General features: G+C 39.4%; 1 protein-coding gene across 5 annotated transcripts in view; it reads left to right on the forward strand.

Annotated features, from left to right (window-relative positions):
- The first annotated feature begins 538 nt into the window (after positions 1-538).
- SLAIN2 (SLAIN motif family member 2) overlaps positions 539-21,827 on the forward strand; it is an 81,639-nt gene continuing 60,350 nt past the window's right edge. The window contains exon 1 of one of the 5 annotated variants that reach the window (XM_058547019.1): positions 539-1,221. In XM_058547019.1, coding sequence (XP_058403002.1) covers positions 833-1,221 — 389 coding nt within the window. In that variant the 5' untranslated portion in view covers positions 539-832. The remainder of the gene's footprint in view (positions 1,222-21,827) is intronic. The other 4 variants (XM_058547020.1, XM_058547021.1, XM_058547016.1 and 1 more) reach the window with 4 other exon arrangements.

Here is a 21,827-nt window from a genome sequence, read left to right on the forward strand (position 1 = left end):
GGTTCTGTTTTCTTATTTTCAGAGGAAGAAACGGGTCACAGATGGTCTCTGAGGCTCCTGCCAGCCCTGACAATCTCCCATTTCAAGTGGGCATGGAATAGATATCTGCTGAACAAACAGACCAACTAAACCGTCTCTCCACGGTGCCTGGCTGAGCGCCCACGAGAACCCGCCGGGAGGGAGGACGGGATTGGCTCGCTGGTCCCACACGTCCGTGTTTGGGGGTGGAGAACACACTACACGCCCCTCTTCCAAGACCAATAGGCGTGCCTAAGCGAGAGTACCCGCTTGCGATCTGAACCCCACCGGCGGCCAAGTCCACACTCCTCTCGGGCGCAGGCGAGCCTATCTTCCCCGCTCAGGCCCCGCCTGCGGCCGGAACCGCCCTTCCTGGCCAGCCGGGCAGCGTCCCACCTCCGCCGACCCTCCGGACACGCCCCTTCCTGCTTAAGCCCCGCCCCACTCGGCCCCGCCCCGCGGCGAGCCCGGCTGCTGGTCCTCTCAGCGCCGGCCCGCGGCCTGGTCCACCCCCGACGCTCTGAGGTCACCGACGGGGCGGGCTACGGGGGGCGGAGGGACGGAGGGAAGATGGCGGCCGAGGCCGGATATTGGCGCCGCCTCCCCCAGTCCTGGAGCCGGCGCAGATGAGGCGGCTCGGCTGGGGCCAGCGGCGCTTCGGAACCGGAGCTGGGGGGACCCTGGCGGTTGGGCCTGGCCCTGCTATGTGCCGGCGCCTCCGCTAGAGTGAGCGGCGGCGGCGGCGACGCCTCTTTCCTCCGGCTCTTTCGCTGAGTGCGAGCCGGTGGCGGGCGGCAGAAGCGGCGGGGCCGGGATGGAGGACGTTAACTCCAACGTGAACGCGGACCAGGAGGTGCGGAAGCTGCAGGAGCTGGTGAAGAAGCTGGAGAAGCAGAACGAACAGCTGAGGAGCCGCTCGGGGGCCGTGCAGGGCGCCGGCTCCCTCGGGCCGGGCAGCCCGGTTCGGGCCGGCACGTCCACTCCCTCCTCCGGCGCCGCGTCCCCTCGCGGCTTCCCTTTGGGCCTCAGCGCCAAGTCGGGCAGCGGGGCCGGGTCGGGCCCGAGACGGACGAGTAGCGAGGAGCTGCGGGACGCCACCTCCTTGCTGGCAGCGGGCGAGGGCGGCTTGCTGGACGAGGTGGAGCCGCTGCGGCCCGAGGAGCTGGAGCGCCTGTCAGGCTGGGAGGAGGAGGAGGAGAGCTGGTGAGCGCGGGGCGCGGGGCGCCGGGCCGGGGCTGGGCGGGGAGGGGCCCGGGGGCGGAGAGCGTCTTCCGAGGGTCCTCCCCGGCAGAACCCCTCGCTTTGTGTGGCGGGATCCGCTGTCTGACGGAGACTTGTGATTTTTTTTTTGCTTTGGCTGCGGAAAGGTCAGCTGGAGTTGGGAATTGGAGGCGTGCCAGAGGAACGGGGTTTGTGGCTAGTTCTGTGGGTTGTGGACCCTCTGGGTTGTGGACCCCGTTGGGGTCTGTGGGCTGGCACAGCCTGGGTAGGACTGCTCGCCGTGGGAGGAGTCGGAGGTGGAAAACTGCTTTGTAGGAAGGGATCCTGCTTTGTGTGAAATACTGGCTTTCGGATGGTGGCCTGGGCATTTTGGATGTCGGGGAGGGGTCTGCTTGATCAGGTATCACCGGGTGCGAGGAGCAGACCACAGTGGGCTAAGTCTGTGCACTGGTCAGTGTGTTGGACCAGTGGGCTATGGGTACATTTCTGGCGGCGATGGGCAGACCGTGTGAATCAGCACTCCCCTTTGGGTAGTGGGGCAAAGCTTGCTTTGTGCGAAGAGGGCAGAGGATGGTGCTGCTTTGTGTGAAGAGTCAAGGGTGGAACAAGAACCCTGGCTTTTATTTTTTAAACAAGAATTGGTTCTGGCATTTTTCGGAGCTGTGAAGTGACAGTTAACGTATCTTTCTTTCATTTCCATGTCATCCTAGGGGCAGAGAAAAAGAGCCCTATTTAAAAATCTAAACCAAGCCTGTATTGTCGTAAGCCACTTCTTGATAAAATTGTGACCCACACCGTAATATCACCTCCATAAATAGAAAGGACATGGGAGGCGGTTATCCTCATATTTTATTGCAACCGTAGAACGATGTCTATGGGAAATTCTTTGTCTTAATTTATCCCTTTTTAAAGTTTTAACTTTTAGCTAAAATGTCTCTACTTTGTTGAAATTGAAACTTCTAACTTAGTAAAATCGAAATCCTTCGTGGACTCAGGTGTTGCAGGGCTGCAACTTTACAGTGTACTGAGGTAGTTAAGAGCTTTGCCTGGATTCAGGCCCCGGCTCTGCCACTTACTAGTTGTATGACCTTGGGCAAGTTACTCTGAGCCTCACTTTCTATTTGATGGAGAAAATAATAGTTCTTACCTCTATGGAGTTGTGAAGATTACAGAAGATAATCCATGTATACTTTTAGTTCTGGATCTGGCATATAGTAACCTCTCCAAGACTAGCTGCTGTTACTCTTAAACCTGGTTATTTAAATCAAGAAATATTTAGTGAGCTCTTACGCGATCTTGTGGGAAATGCTAAAGATTAAAAGATTCTAAAGGTTAAAGTTTTTTTTTTTGTGAGGAAGATCAGCCCTGAGCTAACATCTGCCAATCTTCCTCTTTTTGCTGAGGAAGACTGGCCCTGGGCTAACATCCATGCTCATCTTCCTCCACTTTATATGGGATGCCGCCACAGCATGGCTTGCCAAGCGATGCATCTGTGCGCGCCCGGGATCCGAACCGGTCAACCTTGGGCCACTGCAGGGGAGCACGGGCGCTTAATCGCTTGCGCCACCGGGCCGGCCCCCTAAAGGGTAAAGATTCTTAAATGTTGGTCCCTGCTCATTAAGGCACTTAACAGTCTTGTTAGGAGCCAAGTTTAAATAAGCTAGGGCATACACAGTAAATTGCTAAAAAGAGTGATAGAAACAAAAAGTACTGAGAGTACTCAGAAATTGGGAAGAAAATAATAGTCCAAAGTAGTTGGGGCAGACTTTGAGGAGAGGTGGCTGTGGAGCCTGGGGGTGGGGAAAGAGTGGGAAGGGCATTTTATGCTCTGACAACTGCTAGAGCAGAGTCAGAGATATTTGTAACTCCCAATTAGGAAGGTTTGAATTACAGAGATACTCTTGAATACATGATGTCAAGCCTTTATTTTATTACCAAGTGATACCAAATATTATTAGAACTAACTGTGGTAGTGACAGTTTTTCATATTAGTGTGAAATCACGTCCTCCCAAAGGAATCCTGGGTATGTATACACTTTAAAAGAACCCAGAATCATCTAAATATCATCACATGCCTGTAACAAGTGATGATGATAATGATGCTCTTAATAATGAGGATTAGCTGCACCCATCAGCCCATTTTAGATTATGTATTATTAGAACGCATTGACTCCACTTGGAGAAGTTGGTTAAGTCTTTTGCTGGTTTGGTTTCTGAGCTTAGGGTTCAGGTAAAGCAAGTCGTCTTAAATACTATGCCTGAAGTTTGTTTTAAACAAATGGTTCCTGCTTACTGTTTTGATCCTGGCTACGTTTCTTGATATTGTAGATGTCCTACACTTTTTCTGAAAAGATTTGTGTGAATTTAAAGTTTCGTAAATAATATTTAAAGTGCTTTGGAGTATAAGTTGGAAAGGCTGGGTGTTAGTGGCGGGGAGGAGGAAGATTCAAAGAGTCAAGAGTTTTTTCTTTCTTAGCAAGCTAAAAGTCTTTTCATCTAGGGGAATGTTTTTCTCCAGGTATGTACCATGAAGTGCTAGTCCTGAAGGTGTTAATAGATATTGTGTGAAAAATAATGGTAGATCTGAGGTCACATATATGCGGGAAAAACGAGGTTTGACAAAAATAAACAGGTTTCTTTAATGCTGGACTTTTTTATATCCTCATATGTATTGAATATAGTAAATCTCTAAGTGGTATGGTTTGTTTCCTAAACTTATTTGAGCTGCCAAGAAACTAGTATCTATAGAACACACTTAGAAAACAATGCTCTAGAGCAGTGGCTTTCACAATTCTCTCTTTTTTTTTGGCCCAGCTTCATGATAAGAAATACATTTTACATCATAGCATAGTACAAACATGTATATGAATAATTGAAACAAAAGTTTCACAAAACTATAGTTACTTTTAGTAGATGTGGTAAGCTCTAATATTTTCTATTCTGTTCTGTTTCTTTAGGAAAAAATGCTGGTTACAATCCACTAAGCTGATTTTGTGACCCGTTAATGGGTTGTAACTCTTTGAAAAACACTGTTCTAGAACAACTCAGAAAAGTCTAGAGAAGGGAACTAACATCATTGTGTATCACAGTGTGTCTATGCCGGGCAGTTTATAAACACTTTGTGCTTAATTGCATTTAATTTTTATCCATTTATGAGTTAGGTATCATTTTCTAGAAAAGGCAACTTAATCTCTAAGCATCAAATAACACACAGTAAATGATGGAACTAGGATTTGAATCCAGGTCTTCGTGACATCAAAGCCTATGCTGTTCCCACTATATTTTGTTTTTTCCAAATATAATTCCTTTTCCACATGAAAGGCCCCTTAAAATATTTGAAAACTACTGTCGTGATCCTGCTGATCCCTCCTCTCCACCACACTCTGAGCATTCTTGTCACTTCTTCAGAGTAAAGCAATCCCAGTTTATTTAATCATTCCTTAGATAATGTACTCTGTGATTCTTCAACCATGATCATTTTTTTCTTAATGAATTCTGGTTGCTGTTGTCATTAAACATGGTACCCAGAACCATACTCAGCATTTTAGATGGTACGTGACCAGACAGTGTGTGGTGGATATACCTTGCTTGAGCCAAATGCTACTATTTTGAAACCAAATATTTCATTAATAGTTTTAACCTCTGTTACTTATGCTTAATATAAGCTAGTAGTATCAATTACACTCTGTATCTTTTTTTTTTTTTTGGTGAGGAAGACTCACCCTGAGCTAACATTTGTGCCAGTCTTCCTCTATTTTGTATGTGGGTTGCTGCCACAGCATGGCTGATGAGTGGTGTAGGTCCATGCCTGGATCTGAACCCATGAACTCCAGGCCGCTGAAGCGGAGTGCACCAAACTTAACCACTGTGCCACGGGGCCCGCCCCACACCCTACCTTTTATACATAAGTTGTTAAACTAAGTCTCCCTGACCCTGTTTTTGTGTAATGATTTTTTTTTTTTAGCTTAAATATTAGGCTTTTATATTTCATTTTGTTAGTCTTGATCTAGGTATTTAATATTAAATAGTCTTTCTGATTTTTTGTCATTTTCATATTTGGTAGGCATACCTACTGGATCTTCATTCAAGTTGTTGATAAAAATATTAAAATGACAGAATAAAGAACTCTGAAGTGTGCAGCTTGACTAGACTCCCTCCAGATTAACATCAATCCATTAATCAGCACACATTGTGGTTGTTAAATAAAATTAGTTCCACTTATTATTGTCAAGCCCTTATGCCATTTTTTGTGTATGAATATTATGAAAGATTTTTCCAAATGGTTTCCTATAATTAGGCTGTACTATGCCTGCAGGGTTCTTACCTGCAATGAAGTAAACCTATCAAACTAGAAATTGTAGTTAATTTGGTTTGACTTGTTCATGGCGAATCCTCTGACTTTTTCCTTTTCTAATTTCACAAACATTTTGTTTAATCCAGTTTTGAATTTTTCAAGGAAGAATAAATTTGGTCTGGAATTTCTAGACACTACTTAGTTTTCTCTTTAGAAATTATAACATTTCCTCTCATCCAGGCTTTCAACCCTGCCGTGATATTTCAAATCAATAATAATCAGTGATAAAATTTCAGTTCTTTTCCATTATTTAGAGGGGTAGGCCTAAGCATGTTTCATGCTACATTCTAGCTTACTATCACCTTACCTCATTTGAACTTCAACTTGCTTTGAAGAATGTTTATTCAGCCTGTGCATTTGAACAAACTGTTGGTAGAAAAACAGAAGCTAAAGAATATTTCTGCCTTCTCTTTGTCATTTAGTATCATTGCATATTTTACTCCAGTACTTTGGGCTATCTCTTTTTTGTACTAATGCTCTCAATGTAATTTTTTTTTCTCCTTGAGTTTCTGTTTGTTGAGATATAATTCACATACGGTAAAATTTGCCCTTTGAAAGCGTGTAATTCAGTGCTTTTTAGTATATTCACAAAGTTTTGCAACTGTCACTACTGTCTAATTCCAGAACATTTTCATCGTACCCCAAAAAACTCCAACCTGTTACCAGTCACTTCCTGTTTCCCTGTCATCCTACCTTTATCTGCTTTCTATGTCAATGGAATTGCCCATTCTGGTTCTTTCATATAAATGAAATCCATATAATCTGTAGCTTTTTGTGTGGCTTCTTTCATTTAGCGTAATGTTTTCAAAGTTCATCCATGTTGTAGCATGTATCAGAACATTCCCTTTTCTCCTTCCATTTTGTATCTGAATATTATTACCACATTTTGTTTGTCCATTCATTCGTTCATGGGCATTTGGGTTGTTTCCACCTTTTAGCTATTATGAAAAATGCTGTATGAACATTTATTTACAAGTTTTTATGTTGTCATGTTTTCATTTTTTCTTAGGTATATATACCTGGGAGTGTAATTACTAGGTCAAATGGTAGCTCCATGTTTAACTTTTTGAGAAACTGCCAGACAGTTTTCTGTGGCTGTACCATTTTATATTCCCACCAGCAATACACACGGGTTCCAATTTCACCACATCCTCGTCAACACTTGTCATTGTCTGTCTGTTTTTTTATATAGCCATCCTGCTGGTATATCATTGTGATTCTGATTTGCATTTCCCTAATGACTAATGATGTTGAGCATCTTTTCATGTATTTATTGACATTTTCTATATCTTCTCTAAAGAAATGTCTATTTAAACCATTTACCCATTTTCTGATTGTGTTACCTGTCTATATATTGTTAAGTTGTAAGAGTTCTTTGTATATTCCTTGTGAGATACATGATTTGCAAATATTTTCTGCCATTCTGTGTGTTGTTTTTTCACTTTCTTTTTGGAATTCTTTGAAGCACGAAGTTTTTAATATTATGAGGTTAGGTTTATCTATTTTTTTCTCTTGTTATTTGTGCTTTTGGTGTCATATATAAGAAACCTCTGCCTTATCCAAGATCCTGAGATTTACTCCTATCTTTTCTTCTAAGAGGTTTATAATTTAGCTCTTACATATAGGTCTTTTTTTTTTTTTTCCTGAGGAAAAGTCACCCTGAGCTAATATCTGTTGCCAATCTTCTTTTTTGCTGAGGAAGATTTGCCCTGAGCTAACATCTGTTGCTAATCTTCCTCTATTTTGTATGTGGACCGCCACCATAGCATGGCCACTGAGTGGTGTATGTCCATGCCCAGGAAGTGAACCTGGGCTGCCGAAGCGGAGCATGCCAAACTTAACCACTAGGCCACCGGGGCTGGCCCACGTTTAGGTCTTGGATCCATTTTTTCTGTTGTGGTAAAATATACATAACATCAAATTTACCATGTTAACCATTTTTAAGTATATAGTTCAGTGGCATTAAGTAAATTCACATTGTTGTGCAACCATTCATCTCCAGAACTTTTTCATCTTCCCAAGCTGAAACTCCATACACATTAAACAATAACTCCCCATCTCTTGCTTCCCCCAGCCCCTAACAACGTATGAATTTGACTGCTCTAGGTAACTCATATATGTGAAATCATACAATATTTATGCTTTTGTGATTGGCTTATTTCACTTACCACAGTGTCTTCAAGATTCGTGTATATTGTAGCATGTCTCAGAATTTCCTTCCTTTTGGAAGTCTCTAAAGCTTTATTTAATCTTATAATCCTCAATGGGCAAGAGAAAACAGCACTTAAATCTTTCTATCCCAAACCTAAGCTTGTATGATGCGTATGATGTTCATATTTAAATATGGAATTTATATGTATATGCTTTTTTGTGTGGCAAAAAAAAACCCCACACAATTCAGCCTCCCAATTTCCAAGTGTATAGTTCACTATCATCAACCACATGCACATTGTTGTGCAACAGATCCCCAGAACCCTCCCATCTTGCATGACTGAAACTCTACACCCACAGAACAGCAACTTTTTACCTCCCCTTCCCCCAGCCCCTGGCAACCACTTTGTTTCTACGAGTTTGACTACTTTAAGTAACTCATAAGTAGAATCATATAGTATTTGTCTTTTATTTATTTATTTATTTATTTTGTAAGGAATATCGGCCCTGAGCTAACATCTGCCAATCCTCTTCTTTTTGCTGAGGAAGACTGGCCCTGGGCTAACATCCATGCCCATCTTCCTCCATTTTATATGGGATGCCGCCACAGCATGGCTTGACAAACGGTGCATTGGTGCGCGCCCGGGATCCGAACCGGCGAACCCCAGGCCGCAGCGGAGCTCGCGCACTTAACCACCTGCGCCACCAGGCTGGCCCCTAATATTTGTCTTTTTATGCCTAGCTTATTTTATTTACCATAATGTCCTCAAGATTCGTCCATGTTGCAGTATTTGCCATGGTTTCCTCCTTTTTTAAGGCTGAATGATATTCCATTGTATGTATATACCACATTTTCTTTATCCATTCATCTGTTGATGGACGCTTGAATTGCTTCTACGTCTTGGCTATTGTGAATAATGGCTCTATGAACATGGGTGTACAAATATCTGTTCAAGTCCTTGCTTTCACTTCTTTGGGGTATATACCCAGAAGTGGAATTGCTGGATCAAATGGTAATTCTATGTTTAATTTTTTGAGGAGCCACCATAACTGTTTTCCACAGCAGCTGCACCATTTTCCATTATGCAGCATTATACAAGGGCTCTGGTTTTTCCATATCCTTGCGAGCATTTGCTTTGGTCCATTTTGAGTTTTTTTTTTTTCTTTTTTTTATTGATGTTTTAATGGTTTTTAACATTGTGAAATTTGGGGTTGTACATTTTTGTTTGTCCATCACCGTATATATGACTCCCTTCACCCCTTGTGCCCACCCCCACTGCCCCTGGTAACCACAGTACAATTTTCTCTGTCCATGTGTTGGTTTATATTCCACATATGAGTGAGATCATACAGTGTTTGTCCTTCTCTTTCTGGCTTATTTCACTTAACATAATACGCTCCAGGCCCATCCATGTTGTTGCAAATGGGACGATTTTGTCTTTTTTTATGGCTGAGTGGTATTCCATTGTATATATATACACCACATTTTCTTAATCCAGTCGTCAGTCGAGGGACACTTAGGTTGCTTCCACTTCTTGGCTATGGTGAATAATGCTGCAATGAACATAGGGGTGCATAAGCCTCTTTGGATTGTTGATTTCAGGTTCCTTGGATAGATTCCCAGTAGTGGGATGGCTGGATCATAGGGCATCTCTATTTTTAATTCTTTGAGGAATCTCCATCCCATTTTCCATAGAGGCTGCACCAGTTTGCATTCCCACCAGCTGTGCATGAGGGTTCCTGTTTCTCCACATCCTCTCCAACACTTGTTTTTTGTCTTGGTGATTATAGCCATTCTAATGGGCATGAGGTGATATCTTAGTGTTGTTTTGATTTGCATTTCCCTGATGATTAGTGATGTTGAACATCTTTTCATGTGCTTATTGGCCATCTGTGTATCTTCTTTGGATAAGTGTCTGTTCATTTCCTCTGCCCATTTTTCAATCAGGTTATTTGTTTTTTTGTTGTTCAGTTGTGTGAGTTCTTTATATATTATGGAGATCAACCCCTTTTCAGATGTATGTTTTGCAAATATGTTCTCCCAGCCATTTTGAGTTTTTATATAGTGTGAGGTAGGGGGTCCAACTTCATTCTTTTTGCATGTGGATATCCAATTGTCCTTGTACCATTTGCTGAAAAGACTTGTGCCCCTATTAAATTGTCTTGGCGCCCTTGCTGAAAATCAGTTGCCCATAAATGTATGGGTTTATTTCTGGACTCTCAATTCTGTTCGATTGATCAATGACTGTCCTTATGCCAATACTACACAGTTGTGATTACTGTAGCTTTTTTGAAAGTTTTGAAAATGGAAAGTGTGAGTCCTCCAATTTTGTTCTTTTTCAAGATTGTTTTGTCTATTCAAGGTTCCTTGTCTTTCCATATGAATTTTAAGATCAGCTTGTAAATTTCAGCAAAAAAAAGGCAGCTGGAATTTTGATAGGGATTTTATTGACTCTGTAGATCAATTTGGGGATCTTAGCTACTGGGATCTTAACAATATTGATTCTTTCAATCCATGGATATTGGATGTCTTTCCATTCACTTAGGTATTCTTTAATTTCTTTCAACTATGTTTTATAATTTTCAATGTATAAGTCTTACATTTCTTTTGTTAATTTTATTCCTAGGTATTCTTTTTGATGCCGTTGTAAATGGAGTTTTTCTTAATTTCATTTTTGGATTGTTCATTGCTGTTGTGTAGAAATACAGTTAATTTTTGTATATTGATGTCATTGTATCCTGCAGTGTTGCTGAAGTCATTTATTAGCTGTGATAGATTTTGTGTTTGTGGATTCCTTAGGATTTTTTACTTATAAGATCATGTCATCTGCTAATAGAGATAATTCTACTTATTCTTTCCAATCTGGATGCCTTTTATTTCATCTTCTTGCCTAATTGCCCTGGCTAGGATATCCAGTATAATGTTGGGTACAAGTGGTAAAGTGGGCGTCCTTCAATATGATTTTTATTGCTCTTTTTATTTTTCATATAAGTTAACCATTATTTATTTCATTAACATGTGACAGATACTATGCTAAGCACTTTATATAAAGTATTTTATCTTCCTAATAACCCAATATGATCAAACTATTATTAACCCCCATTATAAAGATGGGGAAATTAAAGCTTAGGTTAAGTAATTTGCTTATAGTCACTCAAGTATATGGCTGAGCTAGGGTTGGAACCTAGTCTGACTTTTTATTTAAAAATTTTCTACCTTTACCTAATTCTAATTATCTGTATTTTTTTGTTGTTGTTATTCTTAATAGATTTATACTGTTATTCACCTTTGGCTATTATACATTCCCCCCACTGCTGTCTTTTGATCATTTGTCTTTAACAACCTGAGCCCTATGTATATTTTTATTAATTTCTTTGTATGAGGACTTCTTTTTGTAGTCATTATTCTTGTGCTAAATTGGCCTTTGGAGCCCCTGGGAGTCAGATAACATAGTAGGTAAGAGCCATGACTCAAACTGGATAGCCTGAGTTGGAATCCCTGCTCCCATCTTTGTTAGCTGTGTGACCTTGGGCAGACTACGTACTCTGTGCTTGAATCTCTTCATTATCTCTAAAATAGAAATAATTCTTATACTGACCATACAGAATTAAATGTAATCTATGTAAAATGTTTAGAACAATTCCTGGCACAAATTAAATGTATAAATGTTAGCTTTCATCATTGTCGTCATCATCAACATTGTTTTATTATTCTAGTTCCAGACTCGCCTATCTTTGCATTGAATTCCTAAAAAAAAATTTTTTCTTTGGAAAATTTCAAACGTATACAAAAGTAGAGTGAACAGTAAAACAAACCTTCACTTAACTTATCACTTATCTTTAACTCTTACCAACTCATGCCATTTTTGTTTTGTCTATACTGTTCAAACCTCAACCTTTTGGACTATTTTGAAGCAAATTCCATCTCAGACATCATATTATTTATTACTAAATATTGTAGTAGAAGATAAGGACTCTTTTTAAACATAACCATAATAGCAATTTCACCCCCCAATTAAAAATCTTTAATATTACTAAATGTGCTCTGAATGTTTTTAGATCAGATTTTCTGAAAATTGGTTTGCACATCTATGTTTAGAATTTTGTTTCTATTCTATTATAAACTCTAAGATGAAATGGCCTCTTTTTTCTAGCATTTTGATCATTTTCGTATCCCCAGTTAATTTGTTGGTGATGGTCAGAACAGGTTCAGTTCTTTCTTCCCTAGCCTTTTGAGAAATTAAATTCTTGGGGCAAATCAAGAATTTCTTAGGTGTTGTGCTGTGTGCAGGGTGAAGTTTTCAGGAGAAGTCTAAATACCTCAAGAAGTCCATATCACTATTACATCTTTGTACTAGAATTAGAATTTTTATTATTCATATCCTCTCTTGACCTGTTGCCCTATAATCAACTCCCATAATATTATTCTTGTTTTTACATTTGCAATTATTTGACATTTTTTAGTTAAATTTAGTTTTAGTGTCTCTGTACTTTGATCTATGAACTTGTACTCTTAGGCTCCTATGTTTTTGTTAAAACAAAATTTTAGTCTAAGTTTCCATAAATCTGTGTTTTCTTCATTAAATTTACCTAAGGTAGATGTATCTTTACTGAGCAAAGAAACAGTCTTGGGTCTCAAAGAAGGATCCTTTATTAATGGTTTTTATTAGAATTTCTCATATAAAAGCCTCATATAAAAGAATAAACAAATGCATATAATATATCTTTACTATTTAAAATATTCATTGTTGAGGGAAAGGATTAGGAACTGTCTTCTCCATCTCTTTAAGTCTCTTAAGATTGTTTTCTCCATCTCTACTGTTAATTGTGCTAATTAAAAAGGAATTTACATGTGGGCAAAAGGGGAGTGTATGTGTGAAATACTTTGTAAATGAGTTTTAGATTATTTATTCACCTACTCTACACTGCTGTAGATGAGAGTTTAATATTGCTTATATAATCATAAAGACTGCATTATCTAATCAGTATTTGCTAGTTAAAATTAATTGTTAGTATCCAGCAGTTTGTTGTTTTATTTTTTCGCCTTTTTCTTTCCTTTGAGAGATCCATTATTGCTGACATCAACCCCATATGTCTGTAGTGGAGAGAACAGATTGATAATAGAGATATTAGGGAAAATTAATATGCGTTAGCAGGCTCTTTGTAGGGCCTCTAGGACCTTTTGCAGCATATAAAATCATAGAAAATGAAATTAGAAATGGAACTTTGATATTAGGTGGTCATGCCTCTTGTTTTTAAGCTGTTTAATATTCAAGCTGGCTGAGGCAGATGAGTATTCTTAAAAATTTTTGAGATTGGATATCTGGTAAGTTTCTCATATTCTGTTAAATCCATTTTACTTGAAATCAATTTTCTCTTAAGTTTGTGAAGACACTTTAAACTCAGACTGACTTCTCATCAATAAATTTTATTGATAAACTTCCCCAAGTTAAAGATAGATAGGTAAGTGGTTTTTACTTACTGTATTTTTTCACTCACAGCCCTTCCCTTCTGAGAATGGACTTTATTACATGACCTCTTTTATGTATGCTTTTTTAGGGGGCCATTGGTAGAATTAGCCTGTAATTTAATATGATAAGCCTAGGTTAGTAAAGCAGTTTAATTTGTATAATTGTCACCACTTGTCTGAATAGTTTGGCAGTCATTCACTGATTAACATCTTGAAGTTTTGTTTTCTAGACTGTTTTATACCAAGGTGATGTTACTTTAAAGTAGTGTGTGAGTGTTTTAAATGAATCAGATGTTATACATCTAGATGAGCGTTTTATTCCCTTCTTAGCAGTGGTTTTCTAGTAATTCTAACATTCCTTTAAATTTTTTTCATTAGTGGAACAAATACTTAGAGCCCCTACGTGTGAGCAGTGCAATGTTGGAATCACTGAGACACATGATAATGCAGGTTCTTGCTTTCTTAAAAAATGGAATTTGGGGCCGGCCCTGTGGCTTGGTGGTTAAGTGCACGCGTTGCGATGCTGGTGGCCCGGGTTCGGATCCCGGGTGCGCATCGAGGCACCACTTCTCCGTCCATCCTGAGGCCAAGTCCCACATACAGCAACTAGAAGGATGTGCAGCTATGACATACAACTATCTACTGGGGCTTTGGGGGGAAAAAATAAAATAAATAAGATCTTTTAAAAAAAAAAAAAAGAAATTTGGCCAAGAAGGGCCACGTGATTTGTAAAATATATTACAATCACTATTGTTTGAGCACGTTGTATATGCCAAGTATTGTATAAGGCATTTTGTGTACGTTAAATCATTTAATCTGCGCAATTTTGAGTTATAGCTATTGTTATCCTCATTTTTTTATTGTGGTAAAATAAACAAAACAAAAAATTTATGATTTTAACCATTTTTGAGTGTACAGTTCAGTAGCGTATTAAGTCCATTTACGTGGTTGTGCAGTTGTCACCACCATCCATCTCTACGACTTTTTATCTTTCCAAATTGAAACTCTGTGTAAACAGTAACTCCTCATTCTCCTATGCTCCCTGCCCCTGGCAACCACCATTCTACTTTCTGTGTCTATGTACCTCATATAAGTGGAATCATGTGGTATTTGTCCTTTTGTGTCTGGTTTATTTCACTTAGCATTGTGTCTTCAAAGTTCATCTATGTTGTAGCATGTGTCCTGTTATCCCCATTTTACAGGCAAGGAAACTAAACTCAAAGTCACATAGCTAATATAGTGAATGAATTGAGATTCATACTAAGCCTGAAAATCATGCCTAAAGAAAAACATTTGATCTTGATTTATTTAACCTGTACATATTTAGCTTTGAGAAGACAATACTTTTTAAATATTTGAAGTACTATAATAAGGTTTATTAGACTTATTCTGTATAACTCTGGAGATTATTAATTAGAACAATAGATATCAGAGACAGGCAAATTTTTATTTAATATAAGGAAGAATTTTCTAATAGAGCGATTCCTAGATGGTGTGGACTCTCTTTAAAAAGTGTTGTAAGTAACCTTCAGCAGTCAAGACTGCTGAATGGTCCTGTGGTAAGAGATGTTACAAAGATGTAAAAAGTAACTTAGGTTACTTGCAAGTGTTCTTTTAAACTCTATGTTTCTGTGGTTAAAGTATTGCAGTCTATTTCTGGGCCTAAGATACCTTCAAGACAAAGTGCTAAGCTTAAATTTGGGAGAGGTTTTTGGCAATGGAAGCATCATGGATTTTTTTTTTTCCTAAATCTATGGCACATTTTTCTGAATATCCTCAGTAATGGCAGATTCTTTTCCTCTTTTTTTTTGTGAGGAAGATCAGCCCTGAGCTAACATTCATGCTAATCCTCCTCTTTTTCCTGAGGAAGACCGGCTCTGAGCTAACATCTATTGCCAATCCTCCTCCTTTTTTTTCCCCAAAGCCCCAGTAGATAGTTGTACGTCACAGTTGCACATCCTTCTAGTTGCTGTATGTGGGATGTGGCCTCAGCATGGCGAGAGAAGCCGTGCGTCGGTGCGCGCCTGGGATCCGAACCCAGGCCGCCAGTAGCGGAGCACGCGCACTTAACTGCTAAGCCGTGGGGCCGGCCCGATTCTTTTCCTCTTGAGAGTAGGTTTGAGTTTTGAAAACTTTTAAAAGTCATTATTATGCCTAGTAAATAAAAATAGATTAGCAAGATATTTAAAGTCCTCAGCAGTCCAACTTCAATTCACCTTTTTCTTAGATTTACTTGCTATTGCCGGAAAACTTCATGAACATTCATGCCTGTTACCTTTTGGTGTTCATTCTGCATAGAGCACCTGTTTTCTCTCCTTTGTGAAATTCTAAATGTCCCACTTGGCTTACTTACTCTTCAACATTACCTATCACTGTTTATATATCCTTTTCAGAGTATGTGTAACATGACAACCTTGTACTTTGGTCTGTCTAGTTTATTTTATTTATTTATTTATTTATTTATTTTTGTGAGGAAGATCAGCCCTGAGCTAACATCCATGCTAATCCTCCTCTTTTTGCTGAGGAAGACCGGCTCTGAGCTAACATCTATTGCCAATCCTCCTCCTTTTTTTCCCCAAAGCCCCAGTAGATAGTTGTATGTCATAGTTGCACATCCTTCTTGTTGCTGTATGTGGGATGCGGCCTCAGCCTGGCCGCAGAAGCGGTGCGTCGGTGCACGCCCAGGATCTGAACTCGGGCCGCCAGTAGCAGAGCGTGTGCACTTAACCGCTAAGCCACGGGGCCGGCCCTGGTCTGTCTAGTTTAGATTGTGAACAATTTAAGCAGGGGGATAGTATCATATTCATCTTTGGTGTCTGAACAGGCTCTCAGCATCTTGTGTGTAGTGAGAGTTAGGTTACATTAAATTGAATCAATCTGATTGTCAATGATATTAGGTTGAAATGAGGTGAAGCTGTAAAATTATGAGACCAAATTTCGTGCATGATTTGCATGACCCTTATGCCAATTACAGATGAGGAATTTCACACATACTCTGCATAATGGCAGTATTGAATCTGTACTCTCCCATGATGAATTAAAGAGGAAAATAATGTTTAGATACGGTGTCTGATGTCAAAAATCAGTTTTAAAATTAATCAAAATAGTGATGTTTCTCTCTTTGGTAGGACAATAGATGTACCTTTTTTAAAACTTTTTTGTACTTTTTATGATTTCTGAATTTCCTGTTATGAACACAGATTGCTTTTGTAATTAAAAAAAATCCTATTGATAAGATTTAAATCAGTTTTGTCATTCTGTTATCACATAGGTAGGAATCATACTATAACATGATATGTTAAAAAGCCATTGATGTTTTTCTTGTTACTTAGTGGTAGTAAGATTGTATATCATAGATGGAGAAATTTTGGTTCTAGTAAGTTTAGACATGCATTTTTTATAAAACTGGAGCCCAAGTCAGCTGATGTGTATGATCTTATCTATTCTTGTTTTTAACTTTGCATTTTAAAAATGAAATTCCACAAATGTAAATATTAACAAGTTTATCAGATTTACGTAAATAAAGTATGTAGTCTGTTTTTGTGGGGAGGGACCCCAAAACTTCTTTATTTTCTAGGAATATCAGATAAGGAACTCCAAAGCTGTGTAGCTTATATCCCATGAGCTTCTGGGTCACTGATGTTACTGTTCTCCTCAGTCCCATCTTTGGGACTACCCTGCATCCAAATCCGTATGCTGGACTTCCAGGAAACCTGGTGCTGATGCCCTGGTAGCCCACAGGGGCTCCTTCCCTTCTCCCTCCACTTACCCAGACCCCTGCCTCCTTGCCCTTCTGCTAGGGACATATCTATAACTATCTGTAAGTTAGTTTGATTTTTACGTGATTTTTTTAAAAGGAGACAATTTGGGTAGTAAATAGCAGAATTAAATAGTGTCAACGGGGTTGGCCCTGTGGCATAGCGGTTAAGTGCACACACTCTGCTGCTGGCGGCCTGGGTTCGGATCCCCGGCGCACACCGACGCACCGCTTGTCAGGCCATGCTGCAGTGGCATCCCACATAAAGTGGAGGAAGATGGGCATGGATGTTAGCTCAGGGCCAGTCTTCCTCAGCAAAAAGAGGAGGAGTGGCATGGATGTTAGCTCAGGGCTGATCTTCCTCACAGAAAAAATAAATAAATAGTGTCTTAATGTAAATGGATTGAGTTACAATAATGTCCTGTTCCTTACAGTACTGACTTGTACTAGCCAAAACACACTGCACGTTGACTCCTGTTGTGCTAGTTGAGTAGTCAGAAATGAACTTGTGAAAGCAAGTAGGTTTTAAGGCTTTTGGTAATATAAGTTCTTATTTTTCCTCTTCCCTTTATTCAAAATTCATATCCTCTGGGATCTTTCATTTGGGAATCTAAATTATGGAGGAAATGGACACTTAGGAACAAACTAGCTTATTTAAGAGGAAGGCTTTTAAACTAAGTGTAGCTCAAAAAATGCAAAACATACAGTTTGCTTTGATCTTGGAAAAGGCTCAAATTCTGGAATAAAATTGAAATGTGTTAAGGATGTTAAAGGACTATAGAGAGGAAAAGAAAAGTGATTGCATCACCTTGAAATGAGAAAAAATAGAAGCAAGATAATGCAGTACCATAATATCTGATATGAAATTTGTGAAAATATTTGGAAAGAGAAGATGAAGAGGGAGATAGTGTTTAGTTAAAAATTAGAATGTTGGAATTCACGAGGATGAATCAAACTTTCTCCCAATTCTACTGTTTACTAGAAGGAAACCCCTCCCACACACAGCCCTCTGCTACTCCATTCAAGAGCTTCTGCTCATCTCTCTGTGAGAGAGTGAAAAAAGTACCTAACCATATGTGGCTGTTAAGGGTTGTTTTGTTTGAAAGGTGTGAATAAGAAGCAGGCCTGGGCCAGGCTAAGTCTGTAAGTGACCTGTGAGTCTGATAAGCTTGAAGAATGGAATTTAATAGATGCTATCAAATTAGTAAGAAAGTTTTTACTTGCATTTAGTGCCTAATTAGCACTGTATTTTATAATTTTAATGAGATTAGATTGTCTTTAGTTTAGTAATTTTAGGATATGAATATCTTTTGCATGGGCCTACTAATTTACCCTCTAAGAGGGAGATAATGGGTCTTGCCATTGACTTGTCATAGTGAAATTCTTGTTTGCCATTGGTTAGTCTTAGCCACTGCTGATCTGGAGAGGATTAAAAAATAATATCCAAAAAACTGATAAATCTTCGAAACTGAATCTAGAGGTTTGGAACTTGATGAGCAGGCACTGTAGGTCTCGATGATAGTACAGCCTATGAATGAGACAGGCTAACAACCAGCACTATGTGAGGTATAATAATCTAATTTTGTCTTAATTTATCTTTGAATTCCTGTCTAGCACCATACCTGGCCAGTAGTAGCTGCTATATAAATATTGTTTAAATGACTGAGTGGAGCTTGATATTAAGTCTTCAAGGTGCTTTGAGTTTGGAGACAGAATGAACACAGAATTTGGTTCTCTCTAAAGCCAATAATGAGTTCATAGAAGAAAGGTTTATATCTTCTTGAATGTGAGAGCTGGGACTTAGGATTTAGGTACAGATGGAAGGGTATTTCTTGCTATTCTGTCAGAATCAAAAAGTGCAGGGAAAAGAATGAGTGCTGCATTTGAGTAGGGTAAAGAGAAAGCCTATGAAAATACTTAAGTGAAGTTTGTTGGGAAAGAAGTAAGAAATAAAGTTGAATGATTGGATTGGAGACCATACTGTGGATGGCCTGTGAAATCTAGGAGGAGATTTTTTGTGTTGGAATATTCTTTTTTTTGTGTGTATGAGGAAGATCGGCCCTGATCTAACATCTGCCAATCCTCCTCTTTTCGCTGAGGAAGACTGGCCCTGGGCTAACCCGTGCCCATCTTCCTCCACTTTATATGGGACGCTGCCACAGCATGGTTTTTGACAAGCTGTGTGTCGGTGCACGCCCGGGATCAGAACCGACGAACCCTGGGCTGCCGCAGCGGAGCACGGGCACTTAACCACTTGCGCCACCGTGCCAGCCCTGGAATATTCTTAACAAAATGGTATTTTGGAAAGATTAGTGTGGCAGTGGTATGTAGGTGGGAACAGAAGGCACAGCTACCTTTATAGGCTAGAAATCTGAGCCTCTGAGCTTTACCAGCCTCTTATGCCCAGAAGCACATGGCAAAACTGGAAGTCAGACCAAAGTGTTGAGTCCGTAGTGGTATTCTTTCCATTTCATCCCAACTACTTATAATTGATTACATGACAATCATCAGATCAAGCTAAGTGATTAAAGATCAGGTTTATTTAGTTCCTTTTGTAAAACATCCACATTGTTTAAAAATATCATTTTGATCTTATTAACTCTCTTCTATGAGGATATTGACATTTTGGAGGCTGTCCTGTGCATTGCAGGATGTCTAGCAGCATCCCTGGTCAAACAAAAATGTCTCCAGACATTGCCAGGTGTCCCCTAGGGACAAGTATTGCCTTAAAGCATACTTAAGGTATGGTGTCAACTTAACCCGAAATATTTAGTGCTGTATTGCAGGAATTAGTATTGTATTTTAGTAACTTTGCTCCACTTACGTGTCTAAGTTATAAAATAGTAATGTTCTGAAAATTAGGAAAAACTAAAGTGATTGTGTAATTTCTTTGTACAAAGTCAGACACTATTTGAGAGTCGAGAGAGTGCTGGGATGCCAAAACAACAAGCTCAAATTTGGACTTCCCTAGGCAAACTGAGATGAACGGTCACCCTAGGAGTAATCATCAAACATTTATTGAGTACCTACTATGAGTAGAGCACTATGTTAAGATAATAAGGAGTAGTGATAAGAGTCGAGAGAGTGCTGGGATGCCAAAACAACAAGCTTAAATTTGGACTTCCCTAGGCAAACTGAGATGAACGGTCACCCTAGGAGTAATCATCAAACATTTATTGAGTACCTACTATGAGTAGAGCACTCTGTTAAGATAATAAGGAGTAGTGATAAGAGCTGTCGCTGTTGGAAAGCTTCATGAAAAAGCTAAGTGTTGAATTGATCTTGAAATAAGGCTTGAGTTAGACAAGGAAAATGGAAAGGAAATTCTTTTTTTCCCCCCATAGTAAAAATAACTTTGAACAAAGACATCTGTGGCTTAACTGTCCATAATGCATGAAGTGAACATTTATTTGGCCAGTTTGGCTGGACAGGAGGTTTTACTGAAGTACCTGGGAGAGAAGATCAAAGGACAAAGTTTTGAATCAGGTAACATAGAATCTTGAAAATTAAGCTGGGGACTATATCCGATGGGAAAGTTTTTGAGCTGTGAAACAGTCTTACACTGATCTGTGTTTTAGAGAGCTGAGTGGTAGAGGGCAGAGGATAGATGGGAAGGATGAAAGTCTGGTAGGTATGGGGAAACTAGGAGAGATTATTGTAATAATAGCTTATGTTGGGTGAGATGAGGGTCTAGACTACAGTGAGGTCAGTGGAAATGAAAAGGAAGGAATGGATTTGAGGGCATTAATGAATCGATAGGGTGTGTTGATTGAGTATGTGGAGAGAGAAAACAGTCAAGGTCAGCATAAAAATTTTCATTTGTTGGCTGGAAAAACTAGTGGTACCGTTTTAGGTTTGTTTGGGGATATTTGCTTTTTGGGGGGATGTCTGTAGTAAGCAGTTAGAGCTCTGTGACACCCAGGAGAAAGATTAGGACTAGAACTATTAGAAAATCATGAATGTCCAAAAAATGATAATTGGTTATGATAAAAGAAAAAAAAATTTCAAATTAGAAAAATTTCTGACAAACATAGACTAAAATAGTAGGAACGAATATAGAGTTGTATCTTGTGAGGCAGCAGTTGATAAAATAACAAAAATCATGTGATATAAAAAGTGTGTAAAGTAGAAGAGCTCAGTTTTTATACTTATACTGTGTATTTTCAGACCCTCACGTCATCACTTCTAGCTTTGGTAATTAAACTTTAATAAGTGATATGGAAAGCACTGATGGGAAAGGGAAGAAAGGTAAGGGACTGGAGAATAGGTTAAGTTTAGCCTCTTAAAGGCCCTGAGATAATTTGATTACTGTCACTTGGGAGAGATCCTGGTTAGTTGTTAGGGGTATTTTGAAAGGAACAAATAAGATGGAATGGCTATGAATTAAAATAGGAAAAATTTAGTTCTGCTGATCTTACAACTGTGATCAGATGGTACAATCAAGAATAACTGTAGAATTTCCATGGATATAATTTTTCAGGAAAAAATACAGTGCTCTATTATGAATTCTCTATTATTATGTTCCTTTTCTACTATGTGCCAGGCAGTTTTCTTTGGGGGTGAGGGTGGGGCCTCTTATATATTTATAAGAGATCATGTGAAATATTCTTATTTCTGCCCTTGAGATGCTTAGAGTCCCCTATGAGACAGTTGTATAGTTATATATAAATTGTATATACACACACAACTACAAACTAACAGTGGAGGGCTAGACTGAGTTTTCTCTCCAGGACAATGCCGGTTCTAAAAATACTATCCCCCTCTCTCCCCAAATGTATTTTATGTGTTCTAACCATCTCAGTATAGTACACTTCAGGAATCCTCACATAGCCACTCTTATCTTGCTTTCTACATAA

Source organism: Diceros bicornis, chromosome 8, assembly GCF_020826845.1.
Source record: "Diceros bicornis minor isolate mBicDic1 chromosome 8, mDicBic1.mat.cur, whole genome shotgun sequence".
NCBI classification, from domain to species: Eukaryota; Metazoa; Chordata; class Mammalia; order Perissodactyla; family Rhinocerotidae; genus Diceros; species Diceros bicornis.